This window comes from Coenobita brevimanus, chromosome 98 (assembly GCF_032717465.1).
Source record: "Coenobita brevimanus isolate Jiangsu-jjx chromosome 98, ASM3271746v2, whole genome shotgun sequence".
In the NCBI taxonomy this organism is placed as follows: Eukaryota; Metazoa; Arthropoda; class Malacostraca; order Decapoda; family Coenobitidae; genus Coenobita; species Coenobita brevimanus.
In genome coordinates, this window is record NC_137051.1 from 21,959,899 (window position 1) to 21,982,549 (window position 22,651).

General features: G+C 40.9%; 1 protein-coding gene across 1 annotated transcript in view; it reads right to left on the reverse strand.

Annotated features, from left to right (window-relative positions):
• Nucleotides 1–22,651, reverse strand: part of LOC145414094 (uncharacterized) — a 153,162-nt gene that overhangs the window by 5,348 nt on the left and 125,163 nt on the right. Inside the window, exon 7 of the mRNA XM_080283654.1 lies at nucleotides 21,744–21,950. Coding sequence (XP_080139780.1) covers nucleotides 21,744–21,950 — 207 coding nt within the window. The remainder of the gene's footprint in view (nucleotides 1–21,743; nucleotides 21,951–22,651) is intronic.

Below are 22,651 nucleotides of genomic sequence, written 5' to 3' on the forward strand. Positions count from 1 at the left end.
TTTTAGTTAGTTGTTTTCCGGGGAGGGGCACTAACCCTTCTCGGTGCTAAAATTAGGTATATTCAACTCCTTTACTTATTTCTATATATATACTTATACACTCACTATCTATCATTTATTACAACTCATTTACTCATCTATTTAGTTAGGACATAAACAAAAGGCATATTTCATAACACCATACCTTAATGACAGGGATATTTTCGCCACCACCAGTGTTAATACCAGATGATAAACAATTAGCGCCCACAGCAGATCCACAATCAGGAGAGCACCAAGGCAACATACCCATTGTACAAAACTCAACACAAACTAAAGATCAAGAAACAAATACGTCAGTTCTAGATGATGAGTGGGAAACCCCCTCTGACATAGCAAGTGAGGACTTTGTCTCTGACTGGCACACATATGACAATATACTTAACAGTGTTCACCATTCAGGCTGAACCTATTCCACTATCCCCTCACACAACGATAAACAAGTCCAAGTTAAATTAACAGAGCAAACAGTGAAAATGAATAACGCAACCAATACCGCGGATCAAACATCCCCACCTCATGTTTACGTTTATAATGAGGATAAAACTGCCCCAAAATTCTCTGGCACAGAAAAAGATCGTATTGACGTCATTTCATTGGTCAGTCAATGCGAACAGATCTATATCAAAAGACATATAATAGATGAACAAGAGAAAATTGCCATTTTTTCATCTTGCATAAGCCAGGAATGATGTCCAGCAAGCAATTTACTAAGGTCAGATAAGCTCCTCAAGGCTAAAACATTTGATGAATTTAAAACTGAATTTTTGAAGAAATTTTCTGGAGGTATGAACTTCTGGTATAATTCCAGAATTACATAAGATTGTAGATCTTGTAAGGGAGCACATTACAAACCATGTGCTCAGTGAAATAACTGCTGATGTCTCCACAATCAAAAGAACATTATTAGCTACTTTAGAAAACTCCAACTGGATAACAGATGATGGAAAGATGTCCCCAGACCTTGTCGTGGACATCATTGGTTATGTAGCTGCCTTGTATAAATTACCTGATAGGACCCTTAAGATCGCCAAAACGATCGCGTACACCCCAGGCATGTGCTTACTAGACTTAATGAACGAGGTAGAGATGCAGTGCAGTAAACCAGGGATGATCGACACACACGCACATTCTAGTAGAATGAGAATACCTGAGACAGTATCAGCTGTGAAAACATCTACAACGACCCCAAACAGAGAACAAAATTGATCGCGACCCGAAAGCAGGCAGAGCAAACAACTAAACGTGTTGAGGGTTCGATCACAAACACTAGGCTACAGGCAGTTTCATAAGTTTCCACGCAGCCCGAGCAGATCTCGCGCCACAAACAACACTACATATGGGAAGTCACCTCGTAGATCACAGTCAAGAGATAGGTCCATTCTATGTCATTATTGTGCAAAACCAGGACACACAAGGAATGAATGCTTTATCAAAACAAAAGAGAACAGACAAAAGACACAAGGATTTGGTCCCTACTGTAGGCATCATAGATGCCAAGGGCAATGGACCAGTAACTGCAAAACAGTAGAAAAAATTGTGTCTATGTTCAAATCGGGGGAAGACCAAGTCATGACAAAAAACGAACAAACATAAAGAAAAGCAAGTCTAAAATTCACATAGGAGGCATGTTGGGAAATGAGTGTATCTTGATACCAGCTCTATGTGAGGATCGAAATGTTTCCTTATTTTTAGACACAGGCTCTCCAGTGAACTTAATAACACAAAAAGAAATAAATAGAATTTCATAAATAAGAAGAAAGTAACTTTTCTGGAAGAATCTGATTTAGATTTATATAAAGTGGATAGAAAAGAAATCACAGTAAAAGGTATGATAAGGTTAAATATCAGTTTCACAGAGACTACAAGACCAATCTCTGCATTTTTCTATATTGTTGAAAACTTAGCAATTAAAGCTCATATGTTACTGGGCTTAAGATGCATGAGAACAGAGAAAATAACTTTACTACTACAAATGAATGGAATAGACTTTGACAATGAATTCATAGAGGAAATACCATCAGAGCCCTCACCGATTAGTAAAAGAGAACCAAAAAGAATTGGTAATATTAAAAGCTTAAACAAACATACACAAACAGATGAGTGTATAGATCCACTCACACCACCAGCCCCAGCCTCCATGATTAGAGACCCAGGTAACAGTACTGATTTATCAGTTTTTCCCGCCCATCTCACCAGTGATTTAGTTCTATCTATCTATCTATTGCCAGACGCCTCAATCCCGTTTGGGGTGGCCACAAACAAATCGCCTCCAAGTCGCCCTGTCCCCCACCATTTCACTGCCCTGCTCCCAACTCACACCCCCCTCTCTCATATACCTCTCCACCCCATCCCTCCATCTCATCCTCGGCCTCCCCCTCCCTCTTCCCCCCTCCACCTCACTCACATACACTCTCTTCGTCAGTCTTTCACCCTCCATCCTCTCCACATGGCCAAACCACCTCAGTGTGTTCCTCATAACGCTTCCTATCACACCCACATCCACACCACAATGCTCCTTTATATCCTCATTCGTCAGCCTGTCTCTCCATGTGACTCCACAGGCTCCTCTTAAATAACTCATTTCCACTGCTCTCACTCTTGACTTGTGTCCTTCCAACAACGTCCAAGCTTCACTTCCATACGTCAGAGTTTGTATCACAATACTGTCATGGAGTAACTTTTCACTTCCATGCTCACTTCCCTGTTTCTTATCACTGCTTTCAAAGAACCAGCAACCTTTCTTCCCTGCTGTACGCTTTCAAGCACTTCACCCTCCAAACCTCCATCCTTACTCATCACACTACCCAAGTACTTAAACGTACTCACATTTTCCAACTCCTCACCATCCAACCTCGCTGTACATTCACTGACTTCACCTCTCTCAAAGACCATCACTTTACTCTTCCCTACATTCACCTTTAGATTCCATTTCTTACACACTCTCCCAAACTCATCCACCAAGCCTTGCAGCTCCCCTTCGTCTTCACTTAACAACACAGTATCATCTGCAAACAACAGTACAGGGAGTTTCCAAACACTATCCTCTCTCACCAGGGCCACTCCAACATCCACTACCCTACCTTGTACCTCTTTTATTACCCCATCCATGTACAGATTGAACAACCATGGAGACATGACACATCCCTGTTTCAAGCCAACTTTCAAAGAGAAAAAATCACTTAGTTCACCATCCACACGCACTGCAGCCTTCACACCATCGTACATACTCTTCACAGCATTCAACAACTTCCCATCTACTCCATATATTCTTAACACTTTCCAAAATCCTTGTCTATCCACCCTGTCATATGCTTTCTCCAAATCCATGAAAGCCGCATACAACTTCTTTCCCTTCTCTAGAAACTTTTCCACTAAAGATCTAAGAATGAATATCTGATCTACACAACCTCTTCCCTTCCTAAAGCCTCTCTGTTCTTCTCCAACTAATTTCTCTGTTCTTTCTCTAACTCTGTCAATAACTTAGTATCCTACCATACACTTTTCCTATTATAATAAGAAGACAAATGCCCCTATGATTATACCACACACTTCTTTTTCCCCTTTTCCTTTGTACAAGGGAATAATTATACTGTACCTGACTTCCAATCCTCCGGGACTCTACCTTCCTCCCAGGCCAATCTGCACATCTTCCACATCCATTCTACTACTATCTCTCCCCCATGCTTCAGCATTTCACCACACACTCCATCAACTCCTGGGGCTTTCCCCGATTTAACTTTCTTCATTGCTTCCACAACTTCTATCCTACTGATTTCTTCCTGTCTTCTCACCTCCCTCCTTCTCCCAGCCATTCCCCAGCCACTTATACTCACATTACTTCCATCCTCTATGTTCAACAATTCCTTACAGTGTTCTCTTCATCTGCTCACTTTTTCTCCCTTCTCCACTAGTAATCTACCATTTTTATCTTTCACTCCCCTACTAACTTCACTTCCACCCTGTCTTACTCTTTTCACCTCTTTCCAGAACATTTTCTTACAGTCCCTCCACTTTACACTCAAATTCCTTCCAAATTCCTCATCCACTCTCTTCTTACTCTCTCTTACTAATCTTTTCACCTCTCTCTTTCTTTCTACATATAACTCTCTCTTCCGCCTCTCAACTTCTTCCACGCCCATTTTCTCATCCATTCATTGTATGCTTTCTTCTTTTGTGCCACAGCCTGTCTCACCTCTTCAGTCCACCACGCTGTTCCTTGCACCTCCCTCCATTTTCTCTTCTTTCCACACACCACATCACATGCTGCACATATTTCTTCTGTAAATATCCTACACACACCTTCCTTGTCTCCCATCTGCTCCAATTTATATTTGCCCTATCGTTCCTCCACTTCTCTCTTATACTCTGCCTTTTTCTCATCCTCTTGTAACCTTTCCACTCTCCTTGCAACTACTCCTTCCTCTCGTCTTTCCCTTCTATTCCTCCATCTTACTTGAATCCTAATTCTGGCCACCACCAAGTAGTGGTCAGAAAGTCCACTCCCCCAACCTCTATACGCTCTTGCATCCATTACACATCTTCGCATCCTTTCATCCACACACACATAATCAATCATTGCCTTCCTTTCATTCAGTTCACCACCCACCCTTCTCATCACTCGCCATGTATACCTGTGGATCATTTTATGCCTGAAGAGGGTATTGGCTATCACCAGCCCCCTCCCAGCACAAATGTCCTCTAACGCACTCTCATTCTCATCTATCTCAGCAGGCACACCCCACTCACCAACTATTCCATCCACCTTCACATTCCCAACTTTACCATTCATATCACCGATCAAAAACACCCTCTCATTCCTTCCAAACTTTTCCATGCACATTTCCACATTTGTCCAGAACTCTTCTCTCACTCTTCTAGCACGATCTTGCGTTGGCGCATACACACACACAATCGCCCACATTTGTATTCCAACTTTCAACTTTACCCACACAATCCTTGACCCAACTGATCCATACTGTCTCATGCTCTTCTTCCATCTTTTACTCACAACTATACATACTCCTTCCTTTGCCCTCTCATTCTCACCTACTCCTGCACATATACCCCATCCATACTCCCATTCTCTCACACTTTCTCCTCTCCATTTTGTTTCAGTTATTCCACATACATCCACCTAATTCCTATATGAAAGTTACCATAAAGAGCAAATTACAGAATAGTACTGTTCTTGTCTTAGAAGAATCATGTAAAGTAAAGGGATTGTCAGTAGAAAACGCATTATGTCAGATGAACGACGAAGGGCAAACTCAGATATTCATAATTAATCACATGAACAAGGAAGCACAGTTGAAAAAGGGGACTTGCATAGTTAATACTGAAAAATGTCCCACCCCTGTGAGGGAAATAGTTATAGCTGGAGTGACAAGTGAGATAAAATCTACGGACAGAGAAAGCATAAAAGAGAATTTAATTCACTCAGGTGAATTCGATGAAGAAAATGATTTGTTAACCCTGCTGGAAACACACAGGGACACCGTAGCATTACCCGGAGAACAATTAGGGTGTACTAACCTGATTAATCACAAGATTAATGTGCACCCAGAAACACCGCCAATTTTCGTACCAGCCTACCGCATCCCACAATCTCGACGTACACTAGCAAATCAGTATGTCGATGAAATGTTAAAACTTGGAATTATTGAACCTTCAGTCTCCCCGTGGAATGCCCCATTATTCTTCGTGCCCAAACGAAATGGAGAAATGCGTGTGGTAGTCGATTACCGTAAACTACACAATCACACGGTCCCAGACCGATTTCCCATGACACTGCTAAGCGATGTCCTACAGAATACTGGACCGGAAAATAATGTATTTTCCACAATCGATCTACTAAATGGTTATTACCAAATACCGGTTGAACAGGAGTCACGTAAATACACTGCCTTTTCCACACATAGAGGACATTATCAGTATACAAGGATGCCGATGGGACTGAGGACAGCCCCAGGCACATTCCAGCGTCTTATGAATTACGTATTGTCCGGAATTTTAGGACAAGGAATATTTGTTTATCTTGACGATATTATAATCGCAATGAAAAATATTACAGAACATCTCAAGCTCTTACAAAAGCTTGGTGATGCTGGTTTAAAAATTAGCTTTCTAAATGCAAATTTTGCTTTAAGGAAATAAATTTCTTAGGCCACAAATTAAGTTCTAATGGTATTCACACCACTGATGACAAAATACAGGCAGTGAGACATTTTCCTGAACCTACTACGACTGACGAAAGTTGGACAATTTTTAGGTCTAGCTGGGTACTATAGGTCATTCGTACCACAATTCTCTCATATAGCCTTTCCTCTATTCCAACTACTCAAAAAAGATGCTATATAACAATGGGAAGAAGAACAAAAACAAGCATTTAACAATCTAAAAATTAAACTAACAAATGCACCTTGTTTGGCATATTCGGATTTCACAAAATCATTTATTATCTGTACGGACGCATCAGTTAAAGGGTTAGGGGCTGTACTGATGCAGGAAGATAAAAGGGGAAAGAATCAACCATTGCATTTGCCAGCAGACAAACAAAAGGTGCAGAGAAAAATTATTGCACTACAGACTTAGAGGCACTTGCAGTGGTTTTTGCATTACAAAAGTTTGGAGATTTGGTATATGGTTACGAAATACACTTATTCACCAACCATAAACCACTAGTGGGTATGTTTAAAGAAAAACTCCTCTCTGGGAGGAGAGCAAGATGGAAATGTACAGTCAAAAACTACAATGTACAAATTCATTATATACAAGGTAAAATGAACATAGCAGCTGACGCATTATCTAGGAACCCGAACACAATTCAGGTCGTGGCATTAGATCTCAAAGGAACTATACCAAACCACGATGATATAGCAAAAGCACAAAGACTTGACCCAATATGGTCTAAAGTTATATACAAGTTAGAAAGTGGAGATGACATACAATTACCCAAACTGCATGTACCACTCGAACAATTCACAATAGTCAGTAATACTTTATACAAGATCAATGCGAAACAACCAAAATGCCAAAGAAATACTAACCAACTGGTAGTACCTAATGACATGATATCCCAGGTATAACGAACGATACACGATAGCCCACATGCAGGACATCCTGGAAAGGATAGGACATTCAAACAAGCCCAGTTGTTATATTACTGGCCTTCATTACGAAAAGATATAAACAATCATATAAACAGATGCGAATCATGTGCAAAACACAAAGGATACCCAATCACACCTGCACCGATGGGTAATTACCCTGTACCACATCAACCATGGGACGTTGTCACTGTTGATTTACTCAAGATGCCATTATCATACAATAATAACCAATACCTATTCGTAGCAACGGATCATTTTTCCCGTTATGTCATTTTAGCTCCAATTAAAGATACAACAGCAGAGACAGTAGCAAAGGCAATAACAGATAATGTAATATGTCGCTTTACTACCCCAAAGGTACTAATAAGTGAAAATGGAGGAGAATTTAATTCTGATATCTAACAAGAAATATGTAAACAATACAACATCAAAACGGTTAATGTTTTAGCCTATCACCCAGCATCTAATGGGTTAGTAGAGAGACAAAACAAAAAAATATTAGATGTGCTACGACACATCCTCAATGAAAATTATGCAAGCTGGGATGATTGGATTCCCAGAATAGAAGCCTCAATTAATGGATCTATAAATAAATCCATAGGTGACACACCACATTTCATTATATATGGAACAGATAAAAAACTACCAAATGAGCTCCTAGAAGGTGACAGTCTGCCCATATACAATTACGATGATTACTCTAAACTCCGTTTACGTGAATTCCAGGACATACACAAAAGAGTCAAAAAACAATTAACGATGTCCAAGGAAGAAATGACGGAGGCATTTAACAAGAAGGCAAGAGATTCACCTATCAGCTTAGGAGACATTGTTTATGATATCATTCATACGAGAGACAATAAATTATCCCCAAAATTTGAGGGCCCATACAGAGTAATTAACATAAAAGCAAACAAAGTTTTAATTAAGTCACTGTCTAGTGACGAAGAGAAACAAGTTCATATTGACCATTTAAAACGAGTTTCAAGGGAACTATCCAATAATTATTCAGCCTCGGATACAACCGAACAAGTGAACGTAACTCATGAAACCAATCAAGAAAACAACAATAATTACAAAAATAAATTAAGGTCATATACCAAACAGTCAAATATAGGTGCAACTGTTCCAATAAAATCAACAGTTCATCATTTACGAGATTTAAATATCGATTTAAACTCCTTCTATAAATGAAATAACAATAAAGTTATTGTTCTACGTTAATAAACCGTAACGCACATCATCACTATCATCGACCACAGCATGACCATATTAGAAAATTAACAGATTTTTTTGTCGGTAGGTAGCGATGAAGGGACTTATGCTATGGATTCTCCTCTACATAGCAAGAAGATATGCGCACTTAGACCCCCAACACATAGTACAGCAAGGATGCCTCATAGCTCCAACGGCCACGACTTCAATCGTAAAAGACGTCATGAGTACTGAAATAAGTCTGGATTACTTGTATGAACTACCTTCTTATCTAGAAAATATCGCAGGACCCATGAGAACCCTGGACTTCATGATAGGAGGCTATGATTCACAAGCACATAACACAAAGGAAGTGGATGAAATAGTGAAGTTAGCGAAATGGAAAATAGAACAGGCTAAGTCAACTATGCTCATCATGATCCAAGATCTCCCATCTTATGGACCGGAGGTATTGAGCAACAAGAACAACATCACTCATACTCGCCAAAAGCACGGTTTGTTCAACCTGGGTGGCGCAGTTCTTGGGAACAACTTTGGATTGGCTACAGAGCAAGACCTTAAAGAAATAAACAACAAATTTAATAAAATAGCTCAGGTACTAACATACCAAGATAAAATCATCACAGGACATAACTCAGCAATGAAGACAATTGTGAAAAATCTGAAAAAGGCAGAAAACAGCTCTCGAAAGTGTAGATAAAATAAATGAAATGGAAGGTAACATAACACTTTTCCAACACTTCTCCATCATCACAGAACATATTGACACAATTCTACTACAATTAGACAACACTAGAGTTCGTTACAGGGCACTTATGCAAGGAATTTCGAATGCTGGTGATGGCAAGCTCACAATTGACTTACTTCCAGTTCATGAGCTACATCAGATAATTAGTCAAGGCATACATAAAAATAAATTGAAGCCTTTGTTCCGCAGTAGGAAATTCATGCAATATTATCCATATTTAGATGCAACACTAACACGAACATCAGTAGTAGTTCATGTACCATTCATAACTGAAGACCTGTTCACAGTATAGCAAATACACCCCTTCCCTTCTAAGAATATTAACACTTTGGTCATCAACATCAACACAGACACCGAACTCATCATGGTCTCCAAGAGACGGAACACTGTCACTTTTGCAAGTGAATCAATGATTGAACGAAAGTGCCGCACATCCTTACATGCTGTTCACCTTTGTCCTGCGTACATTTTCACGTTTCAGCCTACTGATACACTCCCTTGTGAAATGGCTATCATAAGAAATAACAAAATTTATCATCACTGTAACTTCACTTTTGCTCCAGATAGGCTTGTACACCATCAACGCATCGGACACTCACAGTTTTTTTATTTCACTCATAATACATCAGTTTACATAGTCTGTCCAGATATACCACCATTTCATACTTCAGCCTCAGGATTATACATAGCACCAGACTACTGTGCGGTATTTACACCATCCATGTCCACTTTATCCACCATCAATCACTATGCCATCCTCAATCATACACACAAACATTTCCACCCACTGCCTGATATGGACTTAAACATGAGCACAAGTATTGACTTCACCTAAGTTTGAAACTATGCAACTGATCAATAAGACAATGAAGCCCTGGGAAGATCTGCGTGTGAGTATGTTCAACCCATATTATGTGTATAGCCCAGCACCTACTGTCTTTATAATCTTCTGCATTGTATTTGCAGTAGTGCTGTTCGCAATGCACAGAATGCATGCAAGAATTGCAAATTTGGAGTCAGTATTTAGTGGGGGTAGAGTATCCAAGTTAATCCCCCTGAATGAAGTGTACATATTTTGTCGACAGTATTAATTACATATATATATATATATATATATATATACAAAGAAGAATGACCTATGATATAGAAGTATGCTATACCAGTAGCATTATCTTTAAATGAAATATTAATAACTCTTCCCATAATCTTAACTTTAAACTATTTTTTTTTTCTTGCATATATGCATTTTACTACAGCAACCAATTTACAAACTGTATTACAGTACAATAGTTTAACTTTAGTGCATTTATTCAATTATGTATACAACTTGTTTAAAATGTAATATTACTAGATCATTGCAATTTACCATGAATATTATACCTGTACAATATTATAATCAATAATATATATTAAGAGTTAAGAAGAAGACTATTATGTATTAATGGATTAGCATATGTCAATAATGACTGCTGTAGGAGGACCTCCAGCGGCGCGACTGAGCAATGTCAGGACTCCATATTATAAATACAATTCATTATAGAAAACATGATAGATAGATAGATAGAGAGAGAGAGCACCAAGCAAGCCTGGGAACGGGATATGAGCTTGCAAGTCTAAGTGAAGAAATGTTGACAATACACCGGAAGCAGCAAGTCAGGGGATGAGATAGGTAGTGTGTCAGCGAGATAGGCACACGAACATTGCCTAGTGACCGTACACACACATACTCACACACAGGCTTCTAGAACATTTCAACAACAGTAACACACGTGACACAACCCCTGCTACACCAGAATTTAGGAAGCAGAGCTCAGAAGGAGGTTAGCCATAGAACCGACAGGTTGTGGAGAGAGTGAACAAGAAGAGGGGTCCAACTAGACTAAGTATATTGTCTCTGTATTATACGCTGCTCAACTTAAGACTTTCTCTGAAGATAATAAATCCAGATCAACTCCCTATATTCATCTTTAACTCCTCCTGCTCTTCAATTATCAAAATAACAATAAAAACTCAAGACTCACCTATTACAAGAATTAAGAGTTACACATATCTAAATTAAGGCTACAAAGCCTCCCAATAAAACAACTCAAAGGCAAGCGGTCACCCCTTAAAGGATTACGGCATCTGGCTATGGACAGATAGGTAGATGTATGCACGTCTAGTATGCAAAAGGCTTATAATATGCATGGTGATGTGTATGACTATGGTGTAGGGCTAAGAACTCTAGAGGCTTGAATGATAAGGACAGTGTATTCTATGTTGCACTTGAGTGCTTTCCCCTTTCTAGGATAGTTCCCTATTGCATGCTGGGAGATCAGAGGGTGGGTTCCTTCATGCTGTGTATTGTTGTAATGCATTAGCCCTTCTGCCCTTACATGATACTTAGACCCCTAATGGTCTGGTGAGGTAATGCACTCCAAATGGATGTGGGCTATAAGGGTCTAATTACAATGGTTGGTTGGGATTTAGTCTACAGTTTATGTATGAGAGGGACCCCAAAATTCCCATTTTGAAGGGTGAAGCAGAGGAAGAGGTTGAGGCAATGAGCAGGTGGATGGATATTGGCTGTGTACAGGAAGTTAAGTATTGGGGAGGATCAGCCAGACTGATTGCCAGGAGGGACTGTCGGTATCAGATATTTTGGCAGGGAGGGAAGATGGATATGGTGGTGTCGGTATGCTGCTGGAATATGCCATGAATGTAATGAGGGCGGGTGAAAGGATTTTAATACTGAAAATTTTGTTCGGTAAGCTCACATTCTCATTTATTGTCGAGACATTATGATAGATGTATATGAGTGGTGTAGAGAGACACAAGTCTGAGACAGAAGGTTATTCCTGACTAGTTTCGCACAGAGGCTTCTTCAGAGGATTGAAGTTTTCCCAGGTCAGTCTGACTTTTATGGCCGGCTGCTGGTTAAGCGTTAGTCTGCAGGTCACTGAAGCGTCCGTTACCTCTCTCTCTCTGACCTGATCATCTGTGCTGCAGTGTGAGACCACACCACGTCACCTACTCTTTAGTTGTTATTATTTTTATTGTTTATTATGCAGAGTGCCTCCAAAGCTTTTCTTTATGCCTTTGATATATTTTTCTCTAATATTTCCATTTCACTGCATTTTGGCAGATGATGTTTTTCATCTATGTGGTTGACCTGGGCAGTAGTTATCCGATGATGTCTTACATCAGCTTCATGCTCCCTTAGCCTCGTTTTTATGCCCTTACTGGATTCTATGTAGTAGGCTGCTTCACAACCACTACAGGGTATCTTGTATACTATGCTATTTTCATTTTGAGGATCTTTTTTTTTCCCTCTTATGTCAATTATTTTCTTACCTGATGATGTCACTAATTTCAAATTGGTATGGCGTAGTGCTTTTCTAAGACTCATGATGGTGTCCGAGTTTGGTACTATTAGGTACTTATCCTGTCTTTTATCTGACTTTCGTTCCATTGTTTGCTTTGCTTTTTCTTTCAGTGTGACTAGAAGGCCCTTGGGGTATCCAGGTTTTAGACAGGCTCTTACGATGTATTCTAATTCACTTTGGAGATACTCTGCAAATCCTAAATGCTCTTAGTAAAAATCCAATTAACACGCCTGACTATTTTCTGTCATCATAAGCAATGAAATAGTGAATGAAGTCATCTTTGTTGGTTGGTTTCCTGTACACAGTGAATTTTGCTTGATAACTGGATCTTATAATCAGTGTGTCCAAGAGAGGTATTTTACCATCATTTTCTTTTTCCACAGTAAACTTTATCTTTTCACTTACACTGTTTAGTTTTAAGACGTAAATTGTCAATGCTGGCACTTAGTGGTAGGTGGGGGGGCTCACCATCCACTCACTCAATGTAATGCTGCTTTGGGTGTCTTTTCTTTCCACTCTTCCGTCTTTCCTTTTCTGTCATTCTTTCCTTCACTCTTTCCTCTTCCTTCTGCCTGTGGGTGACTTTACACTCCCACTTCAGTTTTTCTTTTCTTCATTCTTTCCTCTTCCTTCTGCCTCTGGGTGACTCTACACTAAGTGACAAGCCAAATGGTTTCCTGTACACCAGGACACCATTTACTACACTGGGTGATAACTATATAACCAAATTATGGCACCTGGTGGTTTAGTGGGTAATTTAGTCACTCCAATCAGATTAGGCCTGTGTAGGTTTATATCCATGGGATGGTTGGGGTTTATTGCTCACGTTATGCCACTTTGGGATGAGTGAGGCTTGTCACTCTCACCTTAAATGTTAGGACCAACTTGCCTAGCCCCGGGTTCCTACGCTCTTAATTGGGCAGTGGATGATGGATGGACGGATGGATGGTGTTTCTGTATGTAATCACTAATATATTATCCACACATCTATACCATTTTGTACTTTTTGGCACTATCTTTTTATAATGATCCTTTTCAAGCATTTCCTTATATAAGGATGCCATCACTGGACTGAGTGCTGAGCCCATTGCCAGACCCTTGTGTTAGTGATATTCCTCATTGTTGAAAGCACCAAATTTCACCAAATTTCACACATGTAGAAACGAGAATCCTGTAATTGCTATTCCTTATTGGTAAATCCTCCTCACTGATAAGGCCTAACACTTTTTCCACTGCACTTAATGCACCATCAACCGAGACATTTGTGAATAGTGGCTTCACATCAAAGCTCACCATCTTTTTGCTGCGAAAATTCACTTCCTGCGGCCTTCCCTTCAGGTTGGACAAGTTTTTAAAGTGGGAATTGCTGACTTTCCCCAAGGCTGAGGAGAGTGGCTTAGCTAGACATTTAGTTAGCCTGTGAGGAGCACTTCCAATACCTGGGGTGATGAGTCTTAGAGGATTCCCACATTTGTGTTTCTGGTGAGCCTCTCATGGGCAGGATCTTCGGTGTCTTCTCCAGTAGGTGTAGTGGCTTCTTCCCCCTCTTTGTTCTTTTGAGAATCATTCTGGCTTCTTTGTTGAATCTTCTTGATTCCATCTCCCCTTGTCCAAGTCTTCCTTTGCTGTAGGTGTTGGCATCTGACAGCAGGGCTTCCATCTTCTCCAGGTATTCGCTGGTGTTCATAATGACTCTTCCCCCTCCTTTATCTGTGGATGTTATGGTAATATTTCTGTTTTCCATTAGTTTTTTCAGGGTTCTAATGTACCTGTGAGGGATGGAAGGTTTAGTTGTGGTCAGTGCTGCTGTGCAACATAGAGTCACACCTTGCTTGAAGCCTTTATTGATGTTGTTATCTTTTCATATGGTGTTCTTTAGGATGTAGTCTAAGGAGTCCTTGTTGTTTAACCCCATGCTGAATTTGAGTCCTAATGATAGTGCCTCTTTCTGTGTGTCTGTCGAAACATACATAGAAATGTTTATCAGTTCTGATCTTCCTGCAGTTTTCCATCTGGTGTTGTTACACAGTTCCTGTAGTTATCTGTTCAGATGTTCCTTTTGTTGGTTGTCTTTCTCATGCAGTTTCTCCACCACATAGTGTGGTAGATGAATATGGATCAGTTTATCTTTGATCTCTGCTGCTTCGTGATGGAGTCTTTCACAAGCTTCTTTTAGGTATTCTTTTGCTCGTTGCTGAATTCTCTTGTGATATAGGTGCCTGGGAGCAGATCTGGGTAGTACCTGGTCCTCTAATCAGTCTAAAGGGAAAATCCTCCGGTTTTTTATATTCGTCAGTCTGGTCCAAAGGAAATACTCCAGGTCAGGCTGACGAATATAAGAAAGAGGAGGACTTTCCTGTTACATTGCTTGGAGGAACAGGTACCACCCAGATCCACTCCCAGGCACCTACATCACGAAGAGAAGCCATTCAGCAATGCAGCGAAAGAATACCTAAAGGAAGCTTGTGAAAAACTCCATCACGAAGCAGCAGAGACCAAAGATAAACTGATTCACATACATCTACCACACCACATGGTGGAGAAACTAGGTGAGACAGACAACCAAAAAAAAAGAAACAACTGAACAGAAAACAACAGGAACTGTGTAACAACACCAGATGGAAGACTGCAGGAAGATCAGAACTGATAAACAACATTTCTATGCATGTTTTGACAGACACACAGAAAGAGGCACTATCGTTGGGATTCAAACTCAGCACGGGATTAAACAACAAGGACTCCTTAAACTACATCCTAAAGAACACCATATGAAAAGATAACAACATCAATAAAGGCTTCAAGCAAGGTGTGACTCTATGTTGCACAGCAGCACTGACCACAACTAAACCTTCCATCCCTCGCAGGTACATTAGAACCCTGAAAAAACTAATGGAAAACAGAAATATTACCATAACATCCACAGATAAAGGAGGGGGAAGAGTCATTATGAACACCAGCGAATACCTGGAGAAGATGGAAGCCTTGCTGTCAGATGCCTACACCTACAGCAAAGGAAGACTTGGACAAGGGGAGATGGAATCAAGAAGATTCAACAAAGAAGCCAGAATGATTCTCAAAAGAACAAAGAGGGGGAAGAAGCTACTACACCTACTGGAAGAGACACCAAAGATCTTGTCCATGAGAGGCTCACCAGAAACACACAAGCCTGGGAATCCTCTATGACTCATCACCCCAGGCATTGAAAGTGCTCCTCACAGGCTAACTAAATGTCTGGCTAAGCCACTCTCCTCAGCCTTGGGGAAAATCAGTGATTCCCACTTGAAAAACTCATCCGAACCGAAGGGAAGGCTGCAGGAAGTGAATTTTTGCAGCAAAAAGACGGTGAGCTTTGATGTGAAGTCACTATTCACAAATGTCCTGGTTGATGGTGCAATAAGTGCAGTGGAAAAAGTGTTAGACCTTATCAGTGAGGAGGATTTACCAGTTAGAAAAAGCGATTACAGGATCCTCGTTTCTGTGTGTGCAAAATTTGGTGCTTTCAAATTCAACAACGATGCATATTGCCAACAAGAGGGTCTGGCAATGGGCTTAGCACTCAGTCCAGTGATGGTGTCCCTATATAGGGAAATGCTTAAAAAGGATCATTACAAAAAGATAGTGCCGAAACGTACAAAATGGTATAGATATGTGGATGACGTACTAGTGATTACACACAGAAACACCAACACTGACAATTTACTTCTTAAACTATAAAATGTAAGTGAAAAGATAAAGTTTACAGTGGAAGAAGACAATGATGGTAAAATACCTTTCTTGGACAATCTAATTATAAGATCCAGTTATCAAGCAAAAATCACTGTGTACAGAAAACCAACCAAGATGACTTCAATCACTATTCAGCACTCATGATAACAAAACAAAGCCAGAAGTGGTAATTGGATCTTTTCTAAGAGCTTTTAGGATTTGTAGTATAGAGTATCTCCAAAGTGAATTAAACTACATTATAATAGCCTTTCTAAAACCTGGATACCCCAAGGGCCTTCTAGTCACACTGAAAGAAAAAGCAAAGCAAATAATGGGAAGGGGATGGTCAGATAAAAGACAGGATAAGTACCTAATAGTACCAAACTCAGACACCATCATGAGTCTTAGAAAAGCACTACGCCATACCAACATAAACATAGTGACATCATCAGGTAAGAAAATAACTGACATAATAAGAGGGGAAAAAAGAAGACCCTCAAAATGAAAACAGCACAGTATACAAGATACCCTGTAGTGGCTGCGAAGCAGCCTACTATGGAGAAACCAGTAAGGGCATAGAACGGGGCTGAGGGAGCATAAAGCTGATGTAAGACATCATCGGATAACTACTGCCCTGGTCAACCACATAGATGAAAAATATCGTCTGCCAAAATGGAGTGAAATGGAAATATTAGAGAAAAATACAACAAAGGCACAAAGAAAAGCTTTGGAGGCACTTGACATAAACAATAAAAATAATAACAACAAAAGAGTAGGTGACATGGTGTGGTCTCACATAGCAGCGCAGATGATCAGGCCAGAGAGGGAAAGGTAACGGACCAATCAGCAACCTGTAGACTAAGGATTAACTAAAAACGTGATCTAGCAGCTGGCCATATAAGTCAGACTGAACCGGGAAAAGTTCATTCCTCTGAAGAAGCCTCTGTGCGAAACTAGTCAGGAACAAACTTCTGTCTCAGACTCGTGTTTCTCTACACCACTCATATACATTCTCATTTATATCAGTGTATGCTCCAAAAGCTGGCTTGGATGATGTAGAAAAACACAGATTCTGGGATGACTTAAGAAGTGTGGTAAGTGGAACAGGGGATGATGAGATTGTAGCTTTGGGAGAGGACTTTAATGGTCATGTAGATAAAGCAGCTTAAGGATATGAAGGGGAACATGGGGGATGCGCATATATGAGAGATGAGGAAGGGGAAAGGATATTTGCATTTGGGGAGGCAAGAACATGACTGTATGCAACAAGCATTTCAGGAAATGAGAGAGCATGTTGATTACATGAGCCTGGTGGCAATAGCAGCCAGATAGACTATTTCCTGGTCAGGAGGGCTGATAGGACGTTGGTGAGGGATGTTAGGCTGACAGGAGGTTGGTGAGGGATGTTAAAGTTATTGGGAGCTGTGCAGCAACACAAATTATTGATATGTGATGTGATGGTTATGAAGCTGGTGATGAACAGGGTCTTTGCAACCAAGAGAAAAACATTGAAGTTGAAAAACCAAGCATTATGGATGCCTTCTACAGCTAGATTATTAGAGTGGTGGCTGAAAAGGGAGCTGTAGACAGAAGTGCTACTGAACAGTGCAGAGCTCTCAGGAACAATCTCCTGAGTGTTACTGATTCAATGTGTGGATGGACAAGGTTCCCCCCCAAGACACTGGGTAACATGGTGGTGGGATGAGGGTGTAGTAGCTGCAGTTATGGAGAAAAGCTGTCTTCTCCAGGAATGGAATAGGGGTGATAACAAAGAGGCATACTTGGCTGCAAAGCATAGGACTAGAAAAGAGGCATACTGGGCGAAATATGAGTCCCAGAGACTTGCTGGATAAACTGAATACTGCTGAAAGGAAAAATATGATATTTAAGTGGCAAAACAGATGAAGGGGGAAAACAGGGGTATCAAAGGTGAGCAGTGTGTGAAGAATGAAGAAGGAAAGGTAGTGGTGAACAGTGAGGATAATAAAGACGCCTGGAGAGAGCATTATAACCAGCTGCTGAGTGAGAAGTCTGACTGGAACAGGGAAGGTTTGGAGTCTGTGGATCCAGTGTTTGGCCCTTGGCCTTCAATTGATGCTGCTACTGTGGGCACAACAACAGGCAGGATACAAGTGGGGAAGGCAGCAGGTGTGTCTGAGTTGAAATGCTGAAGGCCTCAAGTGATACTGGAGTGGAGTTAGTTACTGATTTGATAAATATGATTATACTGTATATGGTGTTGTCCCAGATGACTGGCTGAAGAGTGTGACTGTAAATGTATACAAAGGGAAGAGTGATGTCCTGGAGGGAGGAAATTATAGATGGATAAAACTTTTGGACCAGATAATGAAGGTAATGGAGAAAGTTCTGGAGGGTATGACTAAAGAAAGAGCGAATACTGATGAGATGCAGTTTGGGTTTATGCACAGCAAAGGAACCACTGATACCATATTCATTGTCTGACAGGTTCAGGAAAAATATATAGGAAAGAAAAGGGATCTGTGCTCTGTTTTTATTGATTTGGAGATGGCCTTTGACAGTCCCAAGAGAAGTGCTGAAGTGGGCAGTGAGAAATCTCGGGATCGAGGAGTGGCTGGTTAGAGTAGTTATGGCTATGTATGTCGATGCTCACACCCAGGTGAGAGTGAATGGAGATTTGAGTGGTGAGTTTTCCGTGAATGCTGCTGTGCATCTGGGGTAGGTCTTGGGCCCCTTGTTGTTTATCATGATGCTTGAAACCCTCTCACATAACTTCAGAAATGGACTCTCGTGGGAGATGTTGTATGCTGATGATTTGGTGCTGATTGGAGAAAATGAATGGGAGATGGAGGAAAGATTTAGGAAGTAGAGAGATGGCATGGGACACAAGGGCTTGAGAGTAAATGCAGATAAAACAAAGGTGATGGCATCTATGGTTGGTGACAGTACTGTCAAAGAAGAGGGAGTGTGGCCATGTGTAATTTGCCACAAAGATGTGGGAAGTAATTCCATCTTGTGCAGTGTTTATGATAAGTGGGTGCACAAGAGGTAGATTGTGGGATAAGGCTGATTACATGTGTGCGATGTGTCAGGGAGAACATGTGGAGATTGTCACGCGTGAAAGGACTGATCTTGCTGGTGTGTCTCATTAGTGTGTGGATGAGTTTTGTTACTTGGGAGACAAGTTACATGCTCAAATTGAGGCTGGAGCTTGCTCTGCAGCTAGAGTGAGGAGGGGCTGGATGAAGTTCACAGAGCTGTTGCCACTCCTGATATTGAGAAGACACTCCCTAAGAGCTAGACAATCTTTGTGTGTGATATGCATTTGAAGTGTAATGCTGTATGGTAGTAAGAACTGAGTAGTACAGGAAAAGGATGTGTGCAGACTCAAACATACAGAAATGTCAATGATTAGGCAGATATGCAGTGTGTCCTTGAATGTGGGGCCAGGTTTACAATGGAAGAGTTACGAGGAAGGATGGGACTGGAATGTACTAGTACTGTGATAAGAAGAGGTAGACTGAGATGATATGGGCATGTGGAGAGGATGGGAGACGACAATAGGGTGCAAAATGTGAGAAGTGTGAACATCGGGGGTAGTGCTGCAAAAGGCTGACCGAAAATGACCTGGGACGAGGTCATAGTATGTGACCTCAGTGATAAGGGGCTGAATGGGGAGGCTGCCAGAGATTGAGCAGCAAAGAGCCATCATTAGGTGACAGAGGCTGACGCATGGAAGCATGTTGGCGCCTTTATAAATGAAATGAACAGACTGATAGCACGGGAAAAAGAAACAGTTCCCCACTGTACCAGTGGGCACCACTTACAAGCAGCCTCATGCATCATTCTGTCACATGGCATCGCACTGAGAGGGTCGAGTCTGTACTTCTGCTATTTTTCCTTTGTTCGTGCACATGACTTCTAAGATTTTTGTCCTCAAACCACTGTAGCTGATTTGAATGAGCAAAGAATGTGCATTAAGTTTTGTTTTTTGCTCAGGAAAGCTGTGGCTGAGACAGTTACAATGCTTGAGCAAGCTTTCAAGGAGCAGGGGATGGGGAGAGAGAGAGAGAGAGAGAGAGAGAGAGAGAGAGAGAGAGAGACTAAGCATGTCCTGACCATCCTTTGACCTCCCAAACAGATGAAAACATTGAGACAATTTGACAGACATTTTTGGAAGACTGTCATTGCACTACTGACAAACTAGTGAAGGCCACAGGTATTTCTTGTTCACTCCAACAGATTCTGAAAAGATTTAGGCATGCAGAAGTCTCGTCAAAATCTGTCCCATCTCCTAACGGTAAGTCAAAAAGCAAATCGTGTGAACATGTGTCAGGACTTGAAAGAACAGTCGAGAAATGATCCAGCACTTCTTTCATATGTCATTGCAGGTGACGGTACGTGGGTTTAAAGGTATGACCCCGAAACCAAGCAGCAGTCCAGTCAGTGAAAGACACCAACATCTCCAAGACCCAGACTCAAACGTCAGGTCAAGTCCAACATCAAGACAATGCTGATCTTGTTTTCTGACACTGAGAAAGTTGTCCATAAAGAATTTGTTCCCTGTGGACAGACTGTGAACCAGCAGTTTTACATTACAGTGCTGAGGTGTCTACAAAAAAGCATTGGCGCAAACGTCCAGAGAAGTGGCACACTCAGATATGGTTCTTCTAACACGTCAATGCCCCATCACACATCACTTTGTCAGTTCGGCAATTTCTTGCCAAAAACAATATTGTTGTTCCACTGCACCTTCTGTACTTGCCAATCTCACTCCCTGTAATTTTTTCTTGTTCCCCCAAGATTAAGTTAGAAAAGAAAGGCAGAAGATTTGACAACTTAGAAGAAATCCAGGAAAAAATGCGAAAGTCTCTGGACAAGGTGACAAAAGACGATTACAGGAAGTGTTTCCAGGAATGGGAAAAGCGCTGGGACGTGTATAGTGTCTCAAGAGTAGTACAATACTTTGAAGGGAATTAAAATGCATTTGCTGTAAGTTTTGCTATGAAGTAACACTTCCGGGAATTTTTGGGTCCCTCCTCGAATGAAGCTAAGGGGCAAGCACCTGATCTCTCTCATCTGAAATGTCTGGACTAGGTAGTCTAGGCTAGCCACGAGCCCTTATGTTCCTGATGGGGCACTCATGGACTGGATGTTGGATGGATGCATGAGTAAATGGTGTATAACCCATTCCACTGGAAACACTGTTGATATATCTTCTGTTCTTTCTGTTACTGTGTAACGTAAAACTGGGTTTGCATTATCAGGATACAGCTAGATGGTGCCACTTGTATCACTTGTCTAAATGCTGCCTGACCACAGCTTGATACAAGCCACTGTGCATCTTGAAGAATGACCATCATGTGAATCAAACTGATCCAAGCCAACTGGGATCACTGTCTTTCAAAATGAATGCAAAATGGTTTGTATTCTATGATAAATCACTTATTTATGTATTTTTGTCTTTAGCATACAGGAATAAGTCAATGTACTGCAGAAGTAATGCAATGAGTCCTAAAGAAAAGCACTGGGAAACTGTGAAACTATAGGCACAATTGAGAAATTACCTATGATACTTACATCAATATACTGCAGTGAGTCTTCAAGGGATGGTATTGTGACAAGCAGAGCACCCTTCTTCACGTTGGAACGCAAGAAGCTCCAGATGCGTGCCTGCATGTTAGGAGGCATAAAGAACTCAAAGACATTGTTCAGGCAAATTATGTCAGCCACTCTCACTACCTCCCCATGATCCTGAATGTCACCAGCCAGTACTTGAATGCGGTCCTGGAAATGAAGAACGGCAAGTGATAAGATTTCAGCATTTGGAGTTGCATAAGTATTCTCTTCACTGAACTTGACAGGTTCCTATAGACTCATCATCATCATCAGGACCTCCTTTCCCACCCTTGGGCAAGGTGAGAAGTAGCAATGTCCAGACATCCAAAGTTTGCCCAATTAAATGAGCCATGCTTCCATTCACTCATCATTCAAGCCCTCAAAATCCTGGCTTCATTAGGGGGGGGGAAAAAAAAAAAAAAAAAAAAAAAAAAAAAAAAAAAAATCAATAGCTTCACATATCCCTATTTGAAAGAACCAATCCGAATGCTGTCATGTTAAAAAGGGGTGCCAAATCCCTACTTATGCACTTCACACAAAATTCACCATCCAGCTCAGTCTCTTGTCAGTCCCTTAGCCTCACCAACTTCCACACATCTCTTCCTCACACACTCATCCACCATTTCCCTCCACCGTCTTCTTGGCCAACTTTGCCTCCTCCCTCCTTCAGATTTGCTCAGATATACCTTTTTCACCACTCTACATTCTCTCCACATGATCAAACCATTCTCAGTACACTCTCTTCGTTTCTGGTGTCCACAGACTTCCTCACTCCGCATCTTTCATGTATCAAATTTTTCCATATCCTATCCACTCTTTGTACTCCACATACATTTCTCAGCAGTCCTATCTCCACTGCTCTTACTCTT